General features: G+C 40.5%; 1 protein-coding gene and 2 long non-coding RNA genes across 3 annotated transcripts; 1 reads left to right on the top strand and 2 right to left on the bottom strand.

The window, feature by feature from the left end:
* Positions 1-1,447: 1,447 nt before the first annotated feature.
* LOC104943001 (uncharacterized) lies at positions 1,448-5,443 on the bottom strand. The gene is made up of 4 exons (XR_798070.1): positions 5,238-5,443; positions 4,207-4,302; positions 2,438-2,562; positions 1,448-1,530 (listed from the first exon to the last, which is right to left on the bottom strand). It is a non-coding gene; the product is annotated as an uncharacterized lncRNA (long non-coding RNA).
* Positions 5,444-7,881: 2,438 nt separating this feature from the next.
* Positions 7,882-20,286, top strand: LOC104942995 (uncharacterized). The gene is made up of 3 exons (XR_798069.1): positions 7,882-7,893; positions 9,986-9,993; positions 20,197-20,286. It is a non-coding gene; the product is annotated as an uncharacterized lncRNA (long non-coding RNA).
* On the bottom strand, positions 13,160-16,909 carry LOC104942988 (threonine--tRNA ligase, cytoplasmic-like). The gene is made up of 3 exons (XM_010768304.1): positions 16,821-16,909; positions 13,963-14,109; positions 13,160-13,315 (listed from the first exon to the last, which is right to left on the bottom strand). The coding sequence occupies exons 2-3, from the start codon at positions 14,074-14,076 to the stop codon at positions 13,175-13,177; spliced, it is 255 nt and encodes an 84-aa protein (XP_010766606.1). The 5' UTR covers positions 14,077-14,109; positions 16,821-16,909; the 3' UTR covers positions 13,160-13,174.
* Positions 20,287-20,678: the final 392 nt, after the last annotated feature.

Raw genomic sequence — 20,678 nt, 5'->3', positions numbered from 1 at the left:
TGGTTAATTCAACATAAATAATTTCACCACGTGACTAAATGGATTGTGTCAATCCAACATTAATGAATTGTTTTAATCAAGAATACAACATCCTTACACAATAACGTGAGTTATATGAATTAGGTTTACGAGAAGTATATTCATTAAGTTACTGATGGAGTCATTAACATAGTGGGAGTGAAATAATTTTACAAGTAAAATCTTGTTCACGACATACATGAATATTGTAACCGTAAACGTTTTTTTGGTAGGACTTCACACTTGTAAGTTGTGTTTTTGAGATTGAGGCTGTCGGGTTACGACCATTCACGATGTATAACTTCACATGTTCAGGAAACGCATTTGGGTAGTCGACGACTTTAAACTTCACTGCCTCTTGGCTCACTGGTCTTAATGTGCACCCGACTTTCGATTTTACTGAAATAAATACTTATAAATTTTTGAAATGATATGTTCATACACAAAAATACAGAATTGTGATCTACTTGCGTAGTCTTATATAACTAGTCGTTATTACAAAGCATTAGAAGCGAAACAATATTACTTGTATACGAACTTGAAAGTTCGTCTTCCACACACACACACCCACCACCACACACAACACACACACACACACACAACACACACACAACACACACACACACACACACACCACACACACACACACACAAAACCCCACAACACACAACTCAACCTTATTGACTGCAGGGAGGGGGAGGGATATACTATGTAAATATATTTGACGTTTGTTACTATTGCTTCTGAGGACTCCGTGAAGCATATTTTGATCAGTATAACGTGTTTGTGAATTCTTTTTGTGTAGTGTTTATATAGTAAGGTTCGTGTAATTTACAGCATGTCATTAACATAACTGTATGATGTAGAATTTAATTAAGATGCTTAGGTAAGATTTACTTAAATGCAAGAAGTAAATATTAGTTTACTAGTCTGAATCCTATTTAATTAGCCTTGTTACGTGCAACCGGTTGACATAACTGGATTAAGTAAATCTAACATTTCATTTCTTTGAGTGTAGCAACCTTGTGGGCAGTATGGAGTTTAACCGCTGCTATAGCCTCATCCCTAGCAACCTTGTGGGCAGAAGCTGCAAGGGCAACAGGCCTGGGAACCTGGCCATTTTGGAGTCCCTTGGTTTTTGCAAGGACTGGGCATTCCTTTTCCCAGTGACCTTTACCCAAACAAAAGTGGCAAGTACTTAGATCAGTTTTATCCCTCCAGCCATGCTCCGACCTTAACACTTCACCTCTGGGGTCACTAGACCAGTTATTTCTGCCCCCCCCCATCAAATCTCTCCCCTTAATGAAACTTGTGTGTTAACGTGTATTCATCAGCTAACACCCCAGCATCTGTTACATTTTTAACCTCATGCTCATTCAGGTACGTAGCAACGCGTTCTGGAAGNGAAAGATTAAAGATGTACTAACCGGTGACACTCCTTTCCAAAGTCCCAGCAGCCTCTCTGTTCGCACCACGCTCAGAAACACCGTCATCATCCCCACCCGGCCAGATCTGAGAGAGGAGAGGCAGACGGGATAAATAATGGGACATAATGAATACCCTCCACATGCTGCATTTTTGATAATAGTCACTATATTTCTCAATTCTGAAAGGAGGTAGAGATCGAAATACCGTTTCCCACAATTCCTATATATGTATATTTGTTTTTATATTCAAGATTGTGGGAAACGGTATTTCGATCGCTCTGCCTGTACACAAACTGAAAGATTGACAATAAAGTTGACTTTGAGTTTTTTTTTTTCGCCGCTCACATGTACACAACACCGCACACAGGCCCAAAATATTAGGCCTGACCCTACATGATTCTGTAAAAGCCCAAACCACGAATACATGTGACTGCGGTTGGAAATCATTAATTAATTAGGAGTCGGGACTGTGAGCCATTACCCACTATTTCCAACATTTTGTCTGTTTAAATCTTCTTATACATCTCAACACATTTCCCATAATGGAGGATTTTGAAAACCCTCTTTGGAAAAAGTCCCTATATTTTAGGTTTTTTCTTTCAATCTAGCAGTGTGGGGGTCTGGTGCCTTGCTTTAGGGCACATTGTTAGTGCCCAGGAGGCAAACTAGCAACTTTAAAAAAAATCCTTTTGGTCCGATTGGGGACTTGAACCAGCGACCCTCTGGTTCCCAGGCCCACTGCTGCGTGAGTGTGTCTCTGTGTGTATGAGTGCCTGTGTGCATGTGTGTGTGTGTGTGTGTGAGTGTGCGTGTATGAATATGTGTGTGAGTGAGTGTGTGTGAGTGTGAGAGTGAGTATGTATGTATGTATGTATGTATGTATGTATGTATGTATGTATGTATGTATGTATGTGTGTGTGTGTGTGTGTGTCTGTGTGTGTGAGTATGAATGTGTCTGTGAGTATGAATATGTGTCTGTCTGTGTGTCTCACCCTGGTAGCCCCCCCCTTTGCAGAGTCTGCAGTCTGGTCTTCACCAGGTCCAGCGGCTGGAAGAGGATCGTGGAGCAGGTCCCGCTGACGGAGCCACACATGAAGGCTTTGAGGGCCGGGTGAACCTGAGGGGGGAGGAGACAAGGGGGGGGGACAAGGGGGGAGGAGACAAGGGGGGAGGAGACAACAGAGACCGTTGAGCAACATGTTAGGATAGATCTGCTGCAGGTGACTTGATTTGTAGTTCACGTGCATCTGAACACATGATGAGCTAATGAAGTCAACTTTATTGACAATTCCTCAATTTGTGTTACACAGAGATTCTGTTTCTCACCACCCCAGAGGATCAACATATATGAAAAATAAATATATACATATGTTTATATATACACATACACACAGAGGTGGGAGAAGTACTCAGATCTTGTACTTGAGTAAAAGTAGAAGTACCAGAGTGTAGGAATACTCGTTACACTAAAAGTCCTGCATTCAAAATGTAAAACTAGAAAAGTATTAGCATCAAAATATAGGAGGAGACAAGTGGGGAGGAAGTGAAAGAAAGAGGAGAGAGGAAAGGATATAAGATAAGACTTTATTTATCCCGAAGGAAATTGTTGTGCCAGAGTTACAAAGATACAATGAACACAGCAGCACAATAATAATACAACTGTCCACTAACAGGGCAGTAAAAAGAGCAATTCAATAACTACAGGAAATATCATTAATGTAAATATTAACAGTATTTAGTAGAGCAAAAACCGTAGTGGCAGATATGTAATTGCACGTTATCATAGCACATTATTAATAGAATAATAAAAGATAAGATAAGATGGAGCTTTATTAACACTGTGGGGGAAGTCAGTAGTTCAAACAGCAACACGGTGAGAATGAAAATCAGCACAGATTCACACAGATTAGAGATTAATACAATTAAAAGATACAAATACAATTATATACAGTTATGTAACTTTAAATGAGAAATGAATTCAAATGAACATATATACATATTTGGAGACATTGAAGCCTATTGACATTTCATTACACAAAGTTTTTCGAGTATTGTTTATGATTCTTTTGAAAGCGTCTACACACGGAAATTAAATCATGTCTACTTCTGTAACCACACACACTCTTTCTCCCTAAACTAAATTACCCAGCAGCCTTTCACACTTTATTGTATTGCCGCTCTTTAAAACCACCTCGAGACTTTCTGTTTGCTCTGAAAAAGGGTAAAAAAAAAAGTCATCAGATTGACGGTAACCCTTCAGAGAGGATGAGGTACAGATGGGTAACCAAAAAGATCCTTCTGCTTTTATTTCTAAAGATTGCGGCTGGTTGGTAAAGCATTGAATGGTCTCGTGCTGAACTACGAGCCCCCCAGGACTCTTAGGTCTTAGAGTCAGAACTGAACATGGAGACTTTCAGTTCTGATGCTCCAATTATCTGGAACAAACTCCAAGAAACCTGCAGGTCCTTTTAAATCCAGGCTGAAGACTTTTCCTTTTGCTGCTGCTTTTAAATGAACATATTTCACACAGCACTGTAACGTTCACTCATGTGTTTCATACCTGTGTTATTATATATGAGCTTGTTTCATGGATATGTTATTATTATGTTTTAATGCTTTTCATTTTTGTAAAGCACTTTGAATTGCCTCGTGTTGAAAGGTGCTATATATAAATAAACATGCCTTTAAACTACAAAAGTATAAACAAATACCTCCTTCATTACAACTAATATCAGTTAAACAAAAGGTGTAAATAACTCACCAGAGAAAGTTCCATAGCTCTTCAGGACGATAATTAAAAAACTAAATCTTCTGGCTTTTCTTCTTGTGTCAATCTGTCGCTCAAACGTTCCCACACCTTAAACACATGTAAAATAAAAAGAGGTGTTTCAGTGAGAAGGTCACACAGTGAGCAGCTGATCTGTGACAGGGTCTCTGTTACAGTGGATGAAGGAGCATGAGCTTCTTATCAGACACACACACACACACACACACACACACACACACACACACACACACACACACACACACACACACACACACACACACACACACACACACACACACACACACACACACACACGTTAGGGTAGATCTGCTGCAGGTGACTCTGATTTGTATTTCACGTGCATCTGAACACATGATGAACTAATGAATGAATGCTAATCTACTCAGTAGCTAAACAGCGTATTTGCAAAATTGTCTCCACATTGACAAATTACAACATACGGTTTGTTTGAGATAAGATCAGAATACAAAAATATTCTATGATTATACGAGACTTTTGAAAAAAGTAATTCTACACAATGAGTACTTTTCCTGAGTACGTTTTGCTGATTATACTTCTTTGTTTTACAGATGTGTAAACATTTGTAAAATCAAACGACTTGCAAATAAACAAACAATTTCCAAACCAAAAACTAGAGATGAAAATTGATATAGGCCTATAAGTAAATGAAAGTATTTATGAAGATAGAATAGAATTACCATTCACAAATTGAAACTTGATTTTCCCAAATGCTTGTATGAAAGCTGCTATTGTTAGAAAGTTATTAACAGTCATGTTCATTTATTTACAATTTTTTTTTTTTATGTAAATTGTTTTAATTGTTATATTAAAAATGTAAACACGGATGTGGTCGATGTGTTGAAATAAACAATATTTTGAAAAACGAATCTCTATTCTACTTTTATTTAAGTAACATTTTGAACTTTGGACTTTTTTTAACTTTTAACTTCGATTTTCACTCGAGTAAAGGACATGTTTTCCATCTCAGTTGGTCTGCATCTTACCTGTTCAAATACTCTGCAGATTCAGGAGTCTGTTGCAGAGACTGGTGTCACAAGTATGACGCAATTTGGTTAATTAAAAGCATAATCCTTCAAAATGTACTAAAAAAGTACAAAATAACACGCTGAATAAAACCCAAAAAGCTTGCTTTGAATGCCTCTTGTGTGATAAAAAGGTCTCAAAGAGTAAAACTAGAGCACAGACAAAATTGCGCTCCACTTTGTCACATGAAAATGAAAAGTGAACTGTATTTGGAAACTTAAAAACCAGCCGGTTCCGGATTGTTGACGCTCTGTGACGTAGGCACCGCCCACACAGGAGCTGCTGGTTTCTGATTGGCTGAAATACTTGACGTAATGTCAGTATTAAATGCGCAGCACTTTATAAAGTAGCTTAAATATTAGATATAAAGTGCGGGTCTGTGTACCTTCATTTAAACTGTCTTTCTTTCTTAAACCAGTCAAACGGGAAAGCGACTGCCTTGACTTTTTAGGTTGAGTTTTCTACGTGAAATACTAAAATAGCGAGAGGATGTTTGGCGCGAGGGATGGGACGGTATTCCCTGAAGTAGTTTAAAAAATAAAAGCGCTCTTCTTGTAAACACATGGATGTATACAGAGAACAAACCACACTTGATGTTGGAATAACAAGAGAGAGGTCTTAGAGACAGGCTGTCCTCTCAGAGTCTATACTGATAAGACTAGCGTTACAGAGGACTCTCATAGTTAGGTTTATTCAGAAAGATATTGACGGATCATTTTTTTGTTAACCAGGCCCATTATTGCAGAGTTAAAACGGGGAGAATTCCAGCAAAGTAGAAATGAAAGTCATCAGAAATACTTCAAAACTCTTCTCTTTTAAGTAGGCTACAGTGCTTCAGTATATGTAGGTACCTTCCACCACTGACTACATTAGAATACCTAATTATGTCTTCTTTGACTCAAATGTAATAGTTAGAGGAACAGAAAAACTACATTTTGTAAGTCATTGTGTTTCATAAAAGAAAGGTGTTTAACAGAAGGCTGTCCTTAAAAGATAAAAGTGCAAGTTTAATATGATAAATATAACAGTTCTCACCTACATGTCTTCATCCTTGTTTTCTATGTTTTACTCAATTTGAGGAGAAACCAGTTCTGACTTGATTGTGTTTTTTATTAAACTCTGACTGCCCTCTGCTGGAGAAAATATATCATGTCATAAACAACCACTTCAGCCTCAAAGGAGACACGCTTTTGACTTAAAACATCATTTTATTTAACGATGAATTGCTGGGAATTCAAGTGTTTACATAAAAACCAGTGGTGGAAACAAGTGCTGGGGGGTAAACAGTTTCATACCGAATACTGTGAACTTTGTACCGTATGGACATTTCCATATATACCAAAATATACACCTTTAAAGATGGAGACTGAAGAAAATGAGATGTATTTGTTTAAATACTTGAATATTGTCTGTGTAATGTACCTTGGCTTGTAGCAAGGTGTATTAAGTTGCACTAGTTTGAAGGTTAATCATAAAAGTATTTAAATCTGCACTCTCTGTTTCAGGGACGGGGGGTTGTTTACATTTTCAAACGGTGCTGTTGTTATGTGGTATGCAAAGTTTACACAATAATATGGTTTACGCTTTCTGATCCCTTCACCACATTAGACTCATGAGAGTCACGAGGGCCACCAAAACTATCCAGGTGTATTTACTACGGTAAAGAGTATAAGTACGATACAATTTTGAGGTACTTGTACTTTGAGTGTTTCCATGTTATGCTACTTCCTACTTCGACTCCACTACATTTGACAGCTTTTTAAAGATTCAGATTATTAACCCTTAGATGCCCGAGTGACTGGACCCTACACTCTTCCATAAGTGGGTCAAAAAGGACCCGTATCAGAATGTGTTTTTAGGCCATTTTTGGTTTAGAAAAATCACTTGTATAATATTTAGCATTATATTTTGGTTCACACTAGAAATATTTTATATTTACATTTTGAAAAAAAAGCGTTTTGAACATATTGTCCCAAAGATCTGCGCTATTCTGAGACCCTCACAGTATTCCAGTCCCTTTTCAAAACTCATCTCATAGCCCCCCCCATCAATCCATGCCGGTTGATCAAGTTTGATACCCCCCCACACCTTATATTGTAAAGCGATTTTGAGTCCTTGAAAAGCCCTATACAAATATAATGTATTATTATTATTATTATACTGACAGGTATCAGATCTTGCAGTGTAAAATAATCTTCCTGAGAGGTGTCACTTGTAATGTAGTCTGTGTGTCCTACAGTGAATGTATTCCTGACAGCAACAGGTGATAAGAATCAAAGGTTCCCAGAGGATCCCATAGGAAATGCATGCGGGTCACTTTTGACCCACTTATGGAAGCTTGGGGTAGTAATACAAAAACTACAATTTCTTAAAATGTAAATGGCATGATATCCAAAATATGTTTTTTGAGGAATAGATGGAATAAGAAATGATAACATTTTTAATTACAAAGATACTTCAAGAAAACCACCTCACCGGGTCCAAAAAGACCCACTTATGCATCTAAGGGTTAACTAATACAAAATATAAATAACAGGTAGAATACATATAATTATAGGTCAAGATATCCAGCAGCAGCATGTCAAATAATTAAAATTAGCTCCACCTTTACCAGCTGTGATGAACACATTCATAATTATAATCCAGTCATTTCATATGGCTATGAAATGAGCCATTCCTCTTACTAATAATAATAATAATGTTATTTGGTACTTTGAATATACTTTTATGCTAATAATGTTGGACTTTTCCAACATCAGTATGAAATAATAACAAAGACACAGCAGGTAGCAGTTTAGAAAGCCTCTTTAATTGCAATAATACCAACATTTCACAACAATGATTCCAGAGGTGCAGAAAGACAGCCATTACAAAACAATTGAGTTTTTTTGGATTTCCTTTGCTGGTTTTTTTTTAATTATAATTCCGATCATTATTTGTATTCTTCTTAATCCGTGATTCCCCACAACAACAACACATTCCTCTCACTTCCCAGCAGTGTGAGCCGAAAGCACAGCCTGCGGAGGGGGGGGGTAAACGTCCCCTAACTTCCCAAATCTACCCGGTCTTTAAGTCTTGGGGGACTCGGTCTCGCTCTCCTCGTCGCTCTCGATGCCGGTGCGAGCCTGCCTCTCCAGATCCAGATCCCCCTGCAGCTCCGACAGCTCCATCTATCGGATCTTCTTCAGGGCCAGGTACACCACCTCCTCGATCCTGAGGGAGGAAGAGGAGGGAGGAGAACAATGAGTGGAAGGAGCAGAGGGGGTTTCAATTCCTTACAATACCTTGATATACTGATAATTAACAAAAAAATTTAAAAAATGAGGAGCACAGAAACAGTGTTCAAATCCTGCTTTTACAGACTTATGGCTGTGCGTACCTTGCAAAGTAATGTTATGAGTGTCAAAGGGATGTTTTAATGTAAATACATCAGATTTTAGGGTAAGAAATCAAATCTATGGCTTGATTTCTCTCTGAAAAGGCAAACAAATTGTAAAAATATTAACCACACCGCTGCTAACTGATAATGAAAGCATCCGTGTAAATATTATTAGGTATTATTAGCTTATAGACAGGGGTGCACATCACTTTTATTGCCCTGGTTCTCAAAGGAGCACCTGGAGATGTTGCTTGGTGCTCATCCTTAAAATGAAATAAACCGTAACTTTTGAGGGGGTCTTGACTTTATTTGCCAGACACACGGCACTGAACACACATGCAGAGGAGAACACAGAACACACATGCAGAGGAGAACACAGAACACACATGCAGAGGAGAACACAGAACACACATGCAGAGGAGAACACAGAACACACATGCAGAGGTGAACACAAGACAACATTAGCACGACCAGTAATCCTACAAGCTGTCATCACTACCCTCCTGACTGTTCTCCTCACTGTCAGACAATGGTAGCCCTGAGCATGTAGGCCTACTTCTTTCTCTCTGGTTGAGTCTGCGATTAGCTGCTTGCATCCATAAGTCAACAGCTGGTTTTGGGTCGAAAGTCTCTGTTGTCATCTTAGTGGATGTAATCAAATAAGTATGTGAACATAACCAATAACCTACCATAGCCAATAACAAATTAATGTAACTTATTTTATTTGTGTTGTTCATTCATATCTTATTTTACCTTAACATTTATTTATGCATTTTTTTTTATCTCTCCAGTTTAAAGGATATTTTTGGTTACTGTCCTATAGTACTGTCCTATAGTATACATTGGAGTGATTTCAAACCTGTTTATCCCAATAATTATAAAGGAGTGCCTCGGAAATACGTGTTTACATAAATTATGACCAAAACGGTTGGAATTAGACTAAAGTGAACTATCTAAACCCTTGGAGTCCTTTACCTCACTGAGCTGTAGTTATCAGCCTCTCAGTCTGACTGGAGAGGACTCTCCCTCCACATTATTGGAGAAACATCTTCTTCTTATATCCGTTAGAGCAGCTAGCACCAGATTCTAATAACAACAGCGCCGGTACCGGTGCACCCTCCCTCTCTCCCTCGCTCACTCGCATTTTGGCTGTGAGCTGCGGGCGCCAGATAAGCCAACATCCCCCAATTTCATCACTTACAGCCGCCCATCATACAGCGGCAAATGACAACGTGTTAACACTGGGTTGGAAAAGGGGTTGTTACATTTACTTAATTATGAATATATGTTACATCAATGCGCCCGAAAATTAGGATAAGCTTCCAACAGTCAAAAATGTTTTTTTCCCTCCCAGATCTGCGCGCCTAGGCGAATCATCTATTCAGCCGTGCTCTTTAGCCCGGCCCTGGAGTTCAATATCATAGGCTCATCTGCCCAACTCAAATATCATTTCCAAAAACCTCTCTCCATCTCTCTCATATGTTATGCTACAGCAAATGCACAGCCTTTTTTCAAATGACCAGGTGACTCTTTTGTTTGGCGAAGGTGCCGATGCGCATCCAAGTTGAATGTGCCAGCCCTGCTTAATAGGGGCTTAAATAGCCACGTTATATAAAAAAGAGACCGCCAGGTGCCCTGCCTGGATTATAAGAAAGAACACTTTTAAATAATAATTAGAGTGTAATATTATATCTGTACATGGACTACACTTGTAATGATTTTGAAAAAAATTTTTTTTTTTTAACCATTGATTTTTCTTGGATGTGCTACATGTATTTTACCAGTTATGTGAGATCATATATCATTTTCGTGATATTTGTGTGGCATATTTATGATTCAACATACACACATGGAACCTACCTCCTAAATTTAAAGAATGCCCTATACTTCTGGGTCTACCGACTAAAAACGTTGAGCGGGGCCTATTTTTCTTTATATGCATTTCTGCCCTCTCTGCTCCTAATAATTTAGTTTCATCTCTCTTGAATGCTATAACGAGACTTTCAATTGTATAATAAGTAGTAATAAATGTCCTCTCCAGACGTGAGCACCCTCCTCTGGGCCAGTGAGCGCGCAGTGGCTTGGCGTTTTCTGAGGCCTCTGGCTCCGTTCTGAGCCGCAGCTCCTGAGATCATCATATGGCGTACGAAGGGATGCGTGGTTCTTCGTCCAGCCCGGCGGCAACGTCCTCGGCAATTTCCCCCCTGCTCAGCGGTCTGACGGATACAAAAAGAACAAACTGCAGGTGTTCAGTACCAGACACTGCTCGGACAGGTACCAGGATCTGGTCGGAGTCCGTCGCTTACCAATGACGTCAACGCGTTGTGATGGCTTACGGTAATCGTACCGCTGATTGGTGTTAATAGGGGCGCTGGACTAGCGTTTACCGGCGCGGTCTGATCAAAGACGAATGAGTGCAGGTAGAGACAGAGCCAATATAATAGAAGAGTTACGACATCTCCGTTTCACCCCAATGGACCAGTTTTTTTTACAGCAATGGCGGATCCGTGGGAGCCTCTCAATTAATTCCCCGGAAGTTAGCTTGCCGCTGACTTTCCGGGAAACTATTGAGGCTATCTGCGGCTAGAGCGCAGTAGGAGTGCAGGCATAGACCGTTCGTATTGGACTTTTTAAAGGTAAGAAGACGTTTAAAATTTATTTCGGATATTATCGCANTTTTTTAAGAGCGGTTTAATGACTGCAGTTTTCAGGGCCTGTGGAAAAATACCTGAGTGAAGAGATTTGTTTACTATATGAAGTAGATCTGAGGCCATGCAACGAAAAACATCTTTGAAAAATCCTGTTGGAATAATATCAAGGCAGCAGGAGGAGGATTTCAGAAGTTGTATAATGTCATCTAATTTTTATCATTAATATGATGGAATTGTGTCATGGTGTAATTGATATTGGGTGGACACAGGGACAACACATTTGCTGTACCTGATACAGAGGCACTGACTGCTTTTCTAATTTTCTGAATTGTGTCAGTGAAGAAGGAGGCAAAGTTATTGCAGGCCCTGGTGGATAGAAATTCAGAGGCTACTGACACTGGGGGGTTAGTTAGTCTGTCGACGGTAGCAAACAAGGCACGTGCGTTGTTTTTGTTTTTGGTAATGATGGCAGAGAAGAAAGACTGTCGTGCGTTTTTCAATTCCAAATTATAAAGGCCAAGTCTCTCTCTCACCTGGAGATTTGTTTTTCGCCACCTACGTTCAGCTTTTCGACACTCTCTTTTTTCTGCTCTCACGCTCATGGCCTTTCTCCATGGAGATATTTTTCTTCCCAGTCACTTCCTTTACCTTAGTTGGAGCAATGCTATCTATAATCTTTTTAATTTTTGAATTAAAATGATCTACTAGCTCATTTACTGAGATGTTAGCAGGGGCGAGTGTTGAAGAAAAATTATGGGTAAACATTTCCCTAGTGTTTTCAGTTAAATATCGCTTTGTGGTTACCTCTTTTTGAACATTTGTTTGAACAGAAATAGAGCTCTCAAAGAAAACACAGGAATGATCAGAGAGTGCAACATCAGTCACCACAACCTTAGAGATGTTCAGACCCTTTGAGATAATTAGGTCCAGAGTGTGCCCCTTATTGTGCGTGGGCTCCGTCACATGCTGAGTCAGTCCATAGCTATCAAGAACACAAAACAGTTCTTTAGCCCCTCTGTCCTGGGGGTTGTCAACATGGATGTTAAAATGACCAACAATGACTAGACGGTCAAAGTCAATACACACTATAGACAGCAGTTCAGTAAAGTCATCAAAAAAGCTTGCACAGTATTTGGGTGATCTATAGATATTTAGGAACAGAGCTCGAGAGGAGCCTTTCAGCTGAAGGTCACCAGTCAGATTGTTTGTGGCAAGCTGTGGCTGACATGGAGTCACTGCTAAATTTGATAAACTCACACAAACGTTTGAGCGCTTCCAGTTTCTAAGCTGAGTCACCGCTCTCAATCTATTACCTATCAACACAGATATCGGGCAAAGCTACAGGCAGCCAGGGCCCCGGCTTTTCCTGGAAAGAGTTGAGAGTGCCCTACGCCCTTGAGCCTGGACCCAGCACATATCAGTAAGAATTTGCTGCGTTTTGTACACACACATTCTTATCAGGCTTTGGTGACCGCAGATGGTGTCTTGAAGGGGGGAAAGGTGGTTGATGTAGGTACGGTGATGAAAGCGATATCATTATTGTGGGAATAGAGGGAACAGATAAGAGATTTGGCAATAATTGATTATATATGCTTGGCAGCTGGTTTTTAAAAGTGTATCCATATGCCCATCAGTTTCAAGACCTTGACATTAAGCTATATCATTAACATACCCAATCCTTACCTATTCCTCTGTTAAAAAACAATATGACGCAATACATCATTAAAACTATAAACTTGTAAATATGTGAAGCGGTTATAATTGCATAACCCTTATAGAGGACCAAATCTGTTCTTCCTTCTCCCCAGGTCTCTCTGCCAATTTGAACTTTCTAAAATGTACTCCTCCTTTTCTCCAGTCTTAAAGTTTAGAGTGAGATCCCAGCAATGGTCAGACAGCTTTGGCTTACTTGGATGAACTCAATCAGGCTGTTGTAGATGAAGGCCCCCTTAGGCAGGAAGAAGCAGCTCCCTGGACTCAGGTCATGGAAGAAGAACAAGTCTTGCTCCTGAACAAATAGATAAGAGAAATCAAAAGAGCAACCACACAGGCAAAACTGGTTTCACTTTGAAATAATGCAACAGCTCAGCACATGTTTAATGTTACCAGGGTTTGACAATGTACTGCTCAGATCCCTGTAACACACCTGCTTTTATACTGGCAACAACAACAATAAACACAACCTGAACTGTCAATTCCCCAATAACAATGAAGTTCCACATCATTTTACAGTAATATAAATCACGTAACAGTTAGACAAAAGTTTTGTCACACAACTGCTCCACAGATTGTAAAGTCGCTCTAATTGAATGCTGCATTATCACTCAAATCTGAAAATGGGACACGGGGTTAATTTTTTATAAATGCTATTCTCAGCATTTCTTCTTAGATTGATATATAAAATAGCAATTCATGAAAATTACCAACTTTTACAAATTCAATCAGTAAGTGATACATTCTGAATAGTTGTAGGATAATGAGTACTTCATGTTCCCACTGTTCAGAAATGGCTTTGACTATCTTGTCTGTTGAAAAGGCGTAACATCAAACACATTCCTGGCTACAAAGGTAGTATTTTACATGTAATATACTGACATACAATTGCTTCTAAACTTGTAAGAGACTTCTCTACTTTTCTGACAGAGAGCTTCTTACCCGGCCCAGTTTGCGGTGATCTCTGTTCTTGGCTTCCTCTTGAAACTTCTCCCATTCTTTGAGCATTTTGGGGTCAGGGAACGAGATTCCGTAAATCCTCTGGAGGGTTTCCATGTCCGCCTTACCCTCCCAGTATGTAGAAGAATTCTAGCACACCATAACAAAAATATGTGAGCTTTCATTAGTCTTATGGGTCCACCAAATCCCTTGGGAATACAACATCAGGTAATGCTGCACTAGAAATGGGGACAAATGTATGGTGGCCCTGAGAGCTCAACTCTACACTAGGAAAAGAAAACACATTGAAATAGACACAACGCAAAGAAACACCAACATAACAGCATTTAGAACAAGCGCTCCAAATAGAGAAGATCACAACAGAAACTATTTCTAGCGGACAGTAAAAAGTAGTTAAAAACGGTATTTTTTTAAAGTTTATCTGTCTGTTGTGTTATGAGTTCGTTGCAGTGCTTATTTTCGAAGCTGTGCATCGATGGATTTGTGTGTTGTCAAATTGCTGAAGATATTTCTTTATTTGCAGTGTATTGAGCTAACGGCCATAGTAAAAATGTGTTTAATACAGTGATGCAAACACAGGTATGGTGAAAAAAGAGAGAACTATTCGAAGCAGAAAAAAAACAGCGTAATATACCATCTGACAATGACAGATTTTTCTTTTTGGATATTTTACAAATCACTCCCCTTTCAAACTCTATTCTTGTTATTTTTAACAACTTTTTTTTGTTACTGTCATATAGTATTTTATACCTGTTAATAATTGAGTCTCTAATGTCTCATTAATAACTATAATGATCATATCAAGGTGTGCCTTAACCTCACTGAGCTGAGGTTATTTGAGCCTCTCAGGAGAGAGCTCTCTTCCACCTGGTTGTAGAAAAGCTCTTTAAATTCGTTAGCATAGCTAGCTAACCAGATGCTAATAACAACAGATCGCCACTGTGCTTACAACTAAAGACACAGCCTCGCAAACACTGCGGCATGTGTACGGCTCCTTATGGGTACTGCAATATTAATGCACGGGCTGACCTGGGCTGAAGCCCAGGGGCCTACGGAGATCGGGGGCCTATCATATCATGGAGCCAATTAAAAAAACAAAAATAAAAACTTCAATTTTTTATTTTTTATTTCGGGTGTTTTAAAAAAAAAAGTTAAATAAACAAAGCTTGGCTTTCAGAATATGACAACTTTCATTTCCACCAAAACAACCGATAAAACTACATTTTGAAGCTGTAAAAGGGAAGACAACAGCTCTCCCTCGCCACTGCTGTTCCACAGCGCGCCCCCCTCCCTCCACTGAAATTATTAATGTAAGACGTATAGTAATATAGATAACACAGCAAGGTCCGTTACAGTTTGTCTTCATCTGCATTTAAAGAAAACGAAAAGTCCTTGGCTTTCAGCGAATATTTAACTTGTTTCCCAAAGAAATTCAGATGATAAATACACTTTGAGTTGTAACGGCATAATGTACAAGCTGAGAACGGATTAACTTGCGTCACTGCATGGTATGAACAACACGTGTTTGTGTCCCCGGGACAACAAACACAATACACACAAACGCACGTAGACACAAACACCGGACGTCTGTAACTTGAGAATATGTTCAAATGTACTTATTCAAATGGCGGAGTGATGGAGTGAAGAACAAACGGGTTTGAGTTTGTTGTCGCTCGGAAAAGAAAATTGTTGAAGCAAAACAGATGTTTCGAAACAAGCAGCTGTTACAAACCAAATGTCGAAGCGTACAGGTTATATTAAAGAACCTATAGACCCGGATGAGAAGACAAGACAGATGAGTTCATGTACCGAGCGGTAGCGTGTTTCCTCCACCGATTTGGTTGCGGAGACACGTAGGCCGTTGTTAGATCGAAGTATCGAGAGGGATAGACCGCCAGGGTGGGAAAGTTATCTGTTGAAGAGATGAAGAGGACGACGAGTCTGCTCGTGGGAAGAGAGTTGGAGCCATCGGCAAACCGGAACAATACATGAGGGGCACCGATTCGGCATCATATGTGAGGAGAGAACCAGGCGCAGTGTATCGAGGAGAGAGCAGAGTGCGATCAACAAGGCCTGCCGAGCATATAAATTGTCTTTGATTTGTTGTTGAAATAGGCCTACAAAAACTATCTGCCCGAGGCCCTGTATGCAGCTAAAGGCGTGCTTGCTTAGGTTTACTGGCCTATTTGAAGAGCTTGGTAGCGGCGTCCGAGATGCACTCAGTTACTCCTTCAGAGCGAGGAGGACATGGAAACCCCACGTGAAGACCTAGGTGAAAGACACGTTACGGCTCGTTGTTGTGTTCAATGAACTGTCTTGGCCAGGAGAAACAAGTAGGCACTCGCTTGTAATTATTTTGCGTTCTAGATTTCTTCTTCTTTTTTGAAGTGATAAGTTGTCCCCCCCCTTCGGGTCTCCACGAATTACACGAGTCTCCGAAATCGCGTTAAAAAGCGTGAGGAGCCGAAAAGCGACTAATTTGCCATCATGTTAATAGATTAAGGCAAAAACAGGTTATGACCAGGTAGGTTACACGCTACAAGAATAGTCGCTTGGTGTCGTGGTGTACTATAAACAAGAATTAAAAACACAGGTAGGAACTAGGGGAAAGATATATCAGTCAACTGTAACATTTACATTGCAATGGAGTGAAATGAAATAATGAATAAAGAATACAGCTGTAATACGAATCCAACCGATTATTACCGGTCACATTAATAGCAACCATGCAGAGCAGACTAAGACTGGAACCAGGCTGTCCTGGTTATTTTTGCAGATAAAAGAAACATACAAAAACTGAGGCTGGACAGAAGACTCGTCTAACAAAAATAAAAACGGACCTGGCCGATCGTGTCAGGGCCTTGATTTTCCCTGTATGCTCACATGGTAGACCCGCGACACAAGTCCATCAGGGAACGTACACCTGAAATGCACGAATGTTTAAGATAAGTTAATGCGTTAAGGGGGTATTATAATAATACTCAAAAGATAATAAAACTGTGCTTTTATGCTACAAATGTTTGCTGCCGTCTTCAGAGGAGTCAACCTGTTTTCAAAATGTGCCTGAGAACCGGAAGTGGTTTTTCAGTTTAATAAAATAGAAAAGCCCAGTTGGCCCCGCAACCATCTGTGTATGCTAACATCCTCAACGTAAATTTTGGAGAGGGAGGTTGTGAGGCGTCTCCTCTCCGCAGCCGGTTGCGTAGTTTTGTCGCACAATCCGTTGTACAGACCGACGTTAACAGCCCGACCTTTTCTGGCACACGGCGGACGACTCTGTCGTCGGTGATCTAGACGCCTTCTGGAAAACGAAAGAGGGGCTTCCAAAGTAGGTACGTGGTACGCAAATGTGCTTTGTGAACCCACAAGTGACCGTTACGCCACCTTCGGATGTTGGGGCGCATGCGTACCAGTTATGTTGCACCCCTATTTATAACGCAACGACCAGATGTGTTCATCCCCTTATGATAACCAGTCCTCACGTTTTCAAGGAAACATGAGAAACTACAAGATTACAGGCACTTTCCCCGCTTTTACTGTAAAAGTGGTTTGAAGCCGTATCTGTGAGTTTCTCCATGTTTCCTGTGAAAAGGTCGAGTCCGACTGGAAGAGTATCATGAAGGTGTGACCCCGCTTTTTTCCTGTTTGCGTGATAAGGAGGGGTGGACACATTTACTGTTGTACCGGCATCGCCTGCCCCCCCCCCGGCACAATCTGATTTGCGTACCGTCACTTGTGTTCTCCACGACAGTGAAGCGTACCAGTGTCCTACTAGTGAGTTTCCAGAGGCGGTTAGATCAACCGGGACAGCGCGAGAAGTCGATCTCCGATGTGCACATGCACACTGCTTTAACGTCGATCTGTACAAAGGCAATAGTGCAGCAAAACTACCCAACGTCTTGCGGAGGGAGACTCCTCACCCCCCCCCCCCCCCCTTACGTTGAGGATTTGAGGCACCGAGGTTGCGGGCTTTCTGGGGCTTTTTCTATACACGTACAACTGAAACCTCACATCTGGTGGTCGGGTTGCTAGGAAAACAATTATGAACCACAGGGTGATTCCTAGAAAAGCAGGCAAATTTGTAGAGTTCAAATGTAAGCACATTTTTCTTATTAAGCATTGAGTAATTGGAATGATAATAGTGAACGCATTAACTGATTTTAACATACTGCTGTAAGTACAAAGATAAGACCAACCCATGTATTTGGGCTGAATATTTGTACTCATGTGAGAACCATTTTCAGAGAGCAGAACTCAAAGACCCTTGAAGATCCTCTTGTCTTGGTTTTTAATTTTTTGTAATAGACGATTCATCACAATGTACCAGTCGACCGGTCAGCCTTGTAAGATATCTATATGAGCAAAACTTGTCTTAAAACAAAAAATATAAACCACTGTCTTTTTGTGTTGGAATCTTGTCAGGGGGCTATTTATGATGTTTTTTTTTATCCCCTAGTAATATGGTTCTCACAATGAAGGCCCTGCGACACAAGTTCCAATACTCAGGGGACCACAAACCCTTTGTAAAATTTGCAAGAAATGGTTTACATAAAACAAAATAGTTTTTTTTTTAAATTTTTAAAATGCGTTTTAAGGGCTATTATACATGAAATTACTTCAAAAAAATAAGAAAACTGTGGCTAATATATTTTTTTTTTATTTGGGGGCCATTTAAACAAAATTTAAAATTTGCCTTTGGGCGCTTCTTAATTTTTTTCCAAAAAGAAGAAATCATACCTTGTTGTTTTTCAAAAATAATTTGTATACCTGAAAGACATCCGGTGATTGCTGATAGGCGTTTTTCCTTGTCAGTTTCGTTCAATAAATTAGAAAAAAAGGCCAAAAAGCCCCCGGCAACTCATATCGGTGGGGCCCCCTCAACAATCCTTGCAACGTAAAATTGGGGGGGGTGTGGGGTGGGTGTGGAAGGAAGTCTCTCACTTCCCTCCGCCAAAAAGCCGGTTGGCGTTGAAGTTTTTTTTGGGCCAACACATTTTTCCCGTTGTACAGACCCGAAGTTTACAGCCTATAAGACCTGGTCCTGTCGCCACACACGGAGAACCGACTCCACCCTTTGTCCGTTCCCGGTGATCCTTTAAAACCCGCCTTCTATTGGAGAAACTGAGCTTGCATCGAACGTAGGGGCTTACGCTTTTATAATGTACGCAAAATGTGCTTTTTTGTGTAGCACCAGAGTTGGCGGTAACCGCCTGCCTTAACCTGCCATCAGGGCCTGGGCTGATAGTTTTTGTAGGCCCCCTATTTAAGACATTCCAAATGCAAAGTCATTATAGCCGTCGGCAGGCTCTGTGATCGCAGCTTCTCCACTTCCTGCCGTACACGAGCGGCCTGGTCCTTCTCCCTCGCATATGAGTGACGGTTATCGGGCCTCCCGCATGTATTTGTCCGGTTGGCCGTTGGCGCTCCCCTCCACGTTGCAAGTCCTCGTCGTCCTTCTCCATCTCTTCCAACAGATAATGTCCCTCCTGTCGGTTTTTCCGTCTCCGCTACGTCCATGTCGCTATCAGATACCAGACAGGCCTACTTGTCTCCGAGGCCCCGCGCGCACGCTACCCGCTGCGTGGTACAGAACGTCATGTCTTCTCTCCTCTATCCCTGGCCTACAGGTTTAAATAGATAAACCTGTAAGCTGTCGGGCATTTTTTGTAACGTGTGCTGCTGTTTCGGAACTCCTTTTCCCTCAACAATCCTTTCCGAGCGCCACTCTCAACTTTTTCTTCACTCAATCATCGCAATTTGAATAAGTCACAGGTGAAAATTTCTCATTCTGATCGTGTGTGTGTTGTGTATTTATTTGCCGTTTGTGTGTATGTGTTTGTTTCCCGGGGAAAACACCGGTGTCTGTTATGCCTGGCTGTTGACCGTCACATTACTCCGTTCGTCCGCTTTGTAATTATATGCCGTTTACAAAACTTCAAAGTTGATATTTCGATCATCTGATATTGCCAAACAGAAGTTTAATATTCCTGAAAGGCGAGAGGAACTTTGGTTTCTTGTGAGGATTCAGGATGCGGACAGAGTTGTGATATATACTTGTGGACTGCTGTGTTTCTATGATGTTTATACGGTTCTTTTATCATTTAATTAATTTCAGTGTGTGAGGGCAGCGGCGGGGTGCGGCGCTGTGACAGGCAAGCTGTGAGGCGAGTGGAGAGCTGTGGGTTCTTCCCTTTATATATGTTCAAATCTATCTAGGTTATTTTCGGTTGATTTTGAAATGAAAGTTTCATTTTCTGAAACCAAGATTTGTTATTAACTTTTTGTTTTATAATAACACTGCCGAAACTAAAAAAATAAAAAAATTGAATTTTTATTTTTGTTTTTTTTTTATTGGGCTCATTGATAGGCGCCGATCTCCGAGGGCCCCCTGGCTTCAGCCCAGGTGCTAGCCCGTGCATTAAGGCGCCTTTGCCCATTATTTGTAGGAGCCGTTACACATTGCCGCAGCTGTTTTGCGAGCTGTGCTTTAGTTGTAACGCACTAAGTGGGCGACTCTGGTGGGTGATTAGGCATCTGGGTTAGGGCTAGCTTTATGCTAACGTAATTTAAGAGCTTTTCTACGAACCAGGTGGGAAGTAGAGCTCTTCTCCTGGAGTCTCAAATAACTCAGCTCAGTGAGTTAAGGCTTAACCTGATTATTGATCTTATTCGTTATTAATTGACATTTAGAGACTCAA

Source organism: Notothenia coriiceps, unplaced genomic scaffold, assembly GCF_000735185.1.
Source record: "Notothenia coriiceps isolate Sejong01 unplaced genomic scaffold, NC01 NC01_scaffold00000339, whole genome shotgun sequence".
NCBI lineage: Eukaryota > Metazoa > Chordata > Actinopteri > Perciformes > Nototheniidae > Notothenia > Notothenia coriiceps.
Note: the sequence above shows the minus strand (reverse complement) of the source record. Positions and strands in the feature narration are given on the sequence as shown.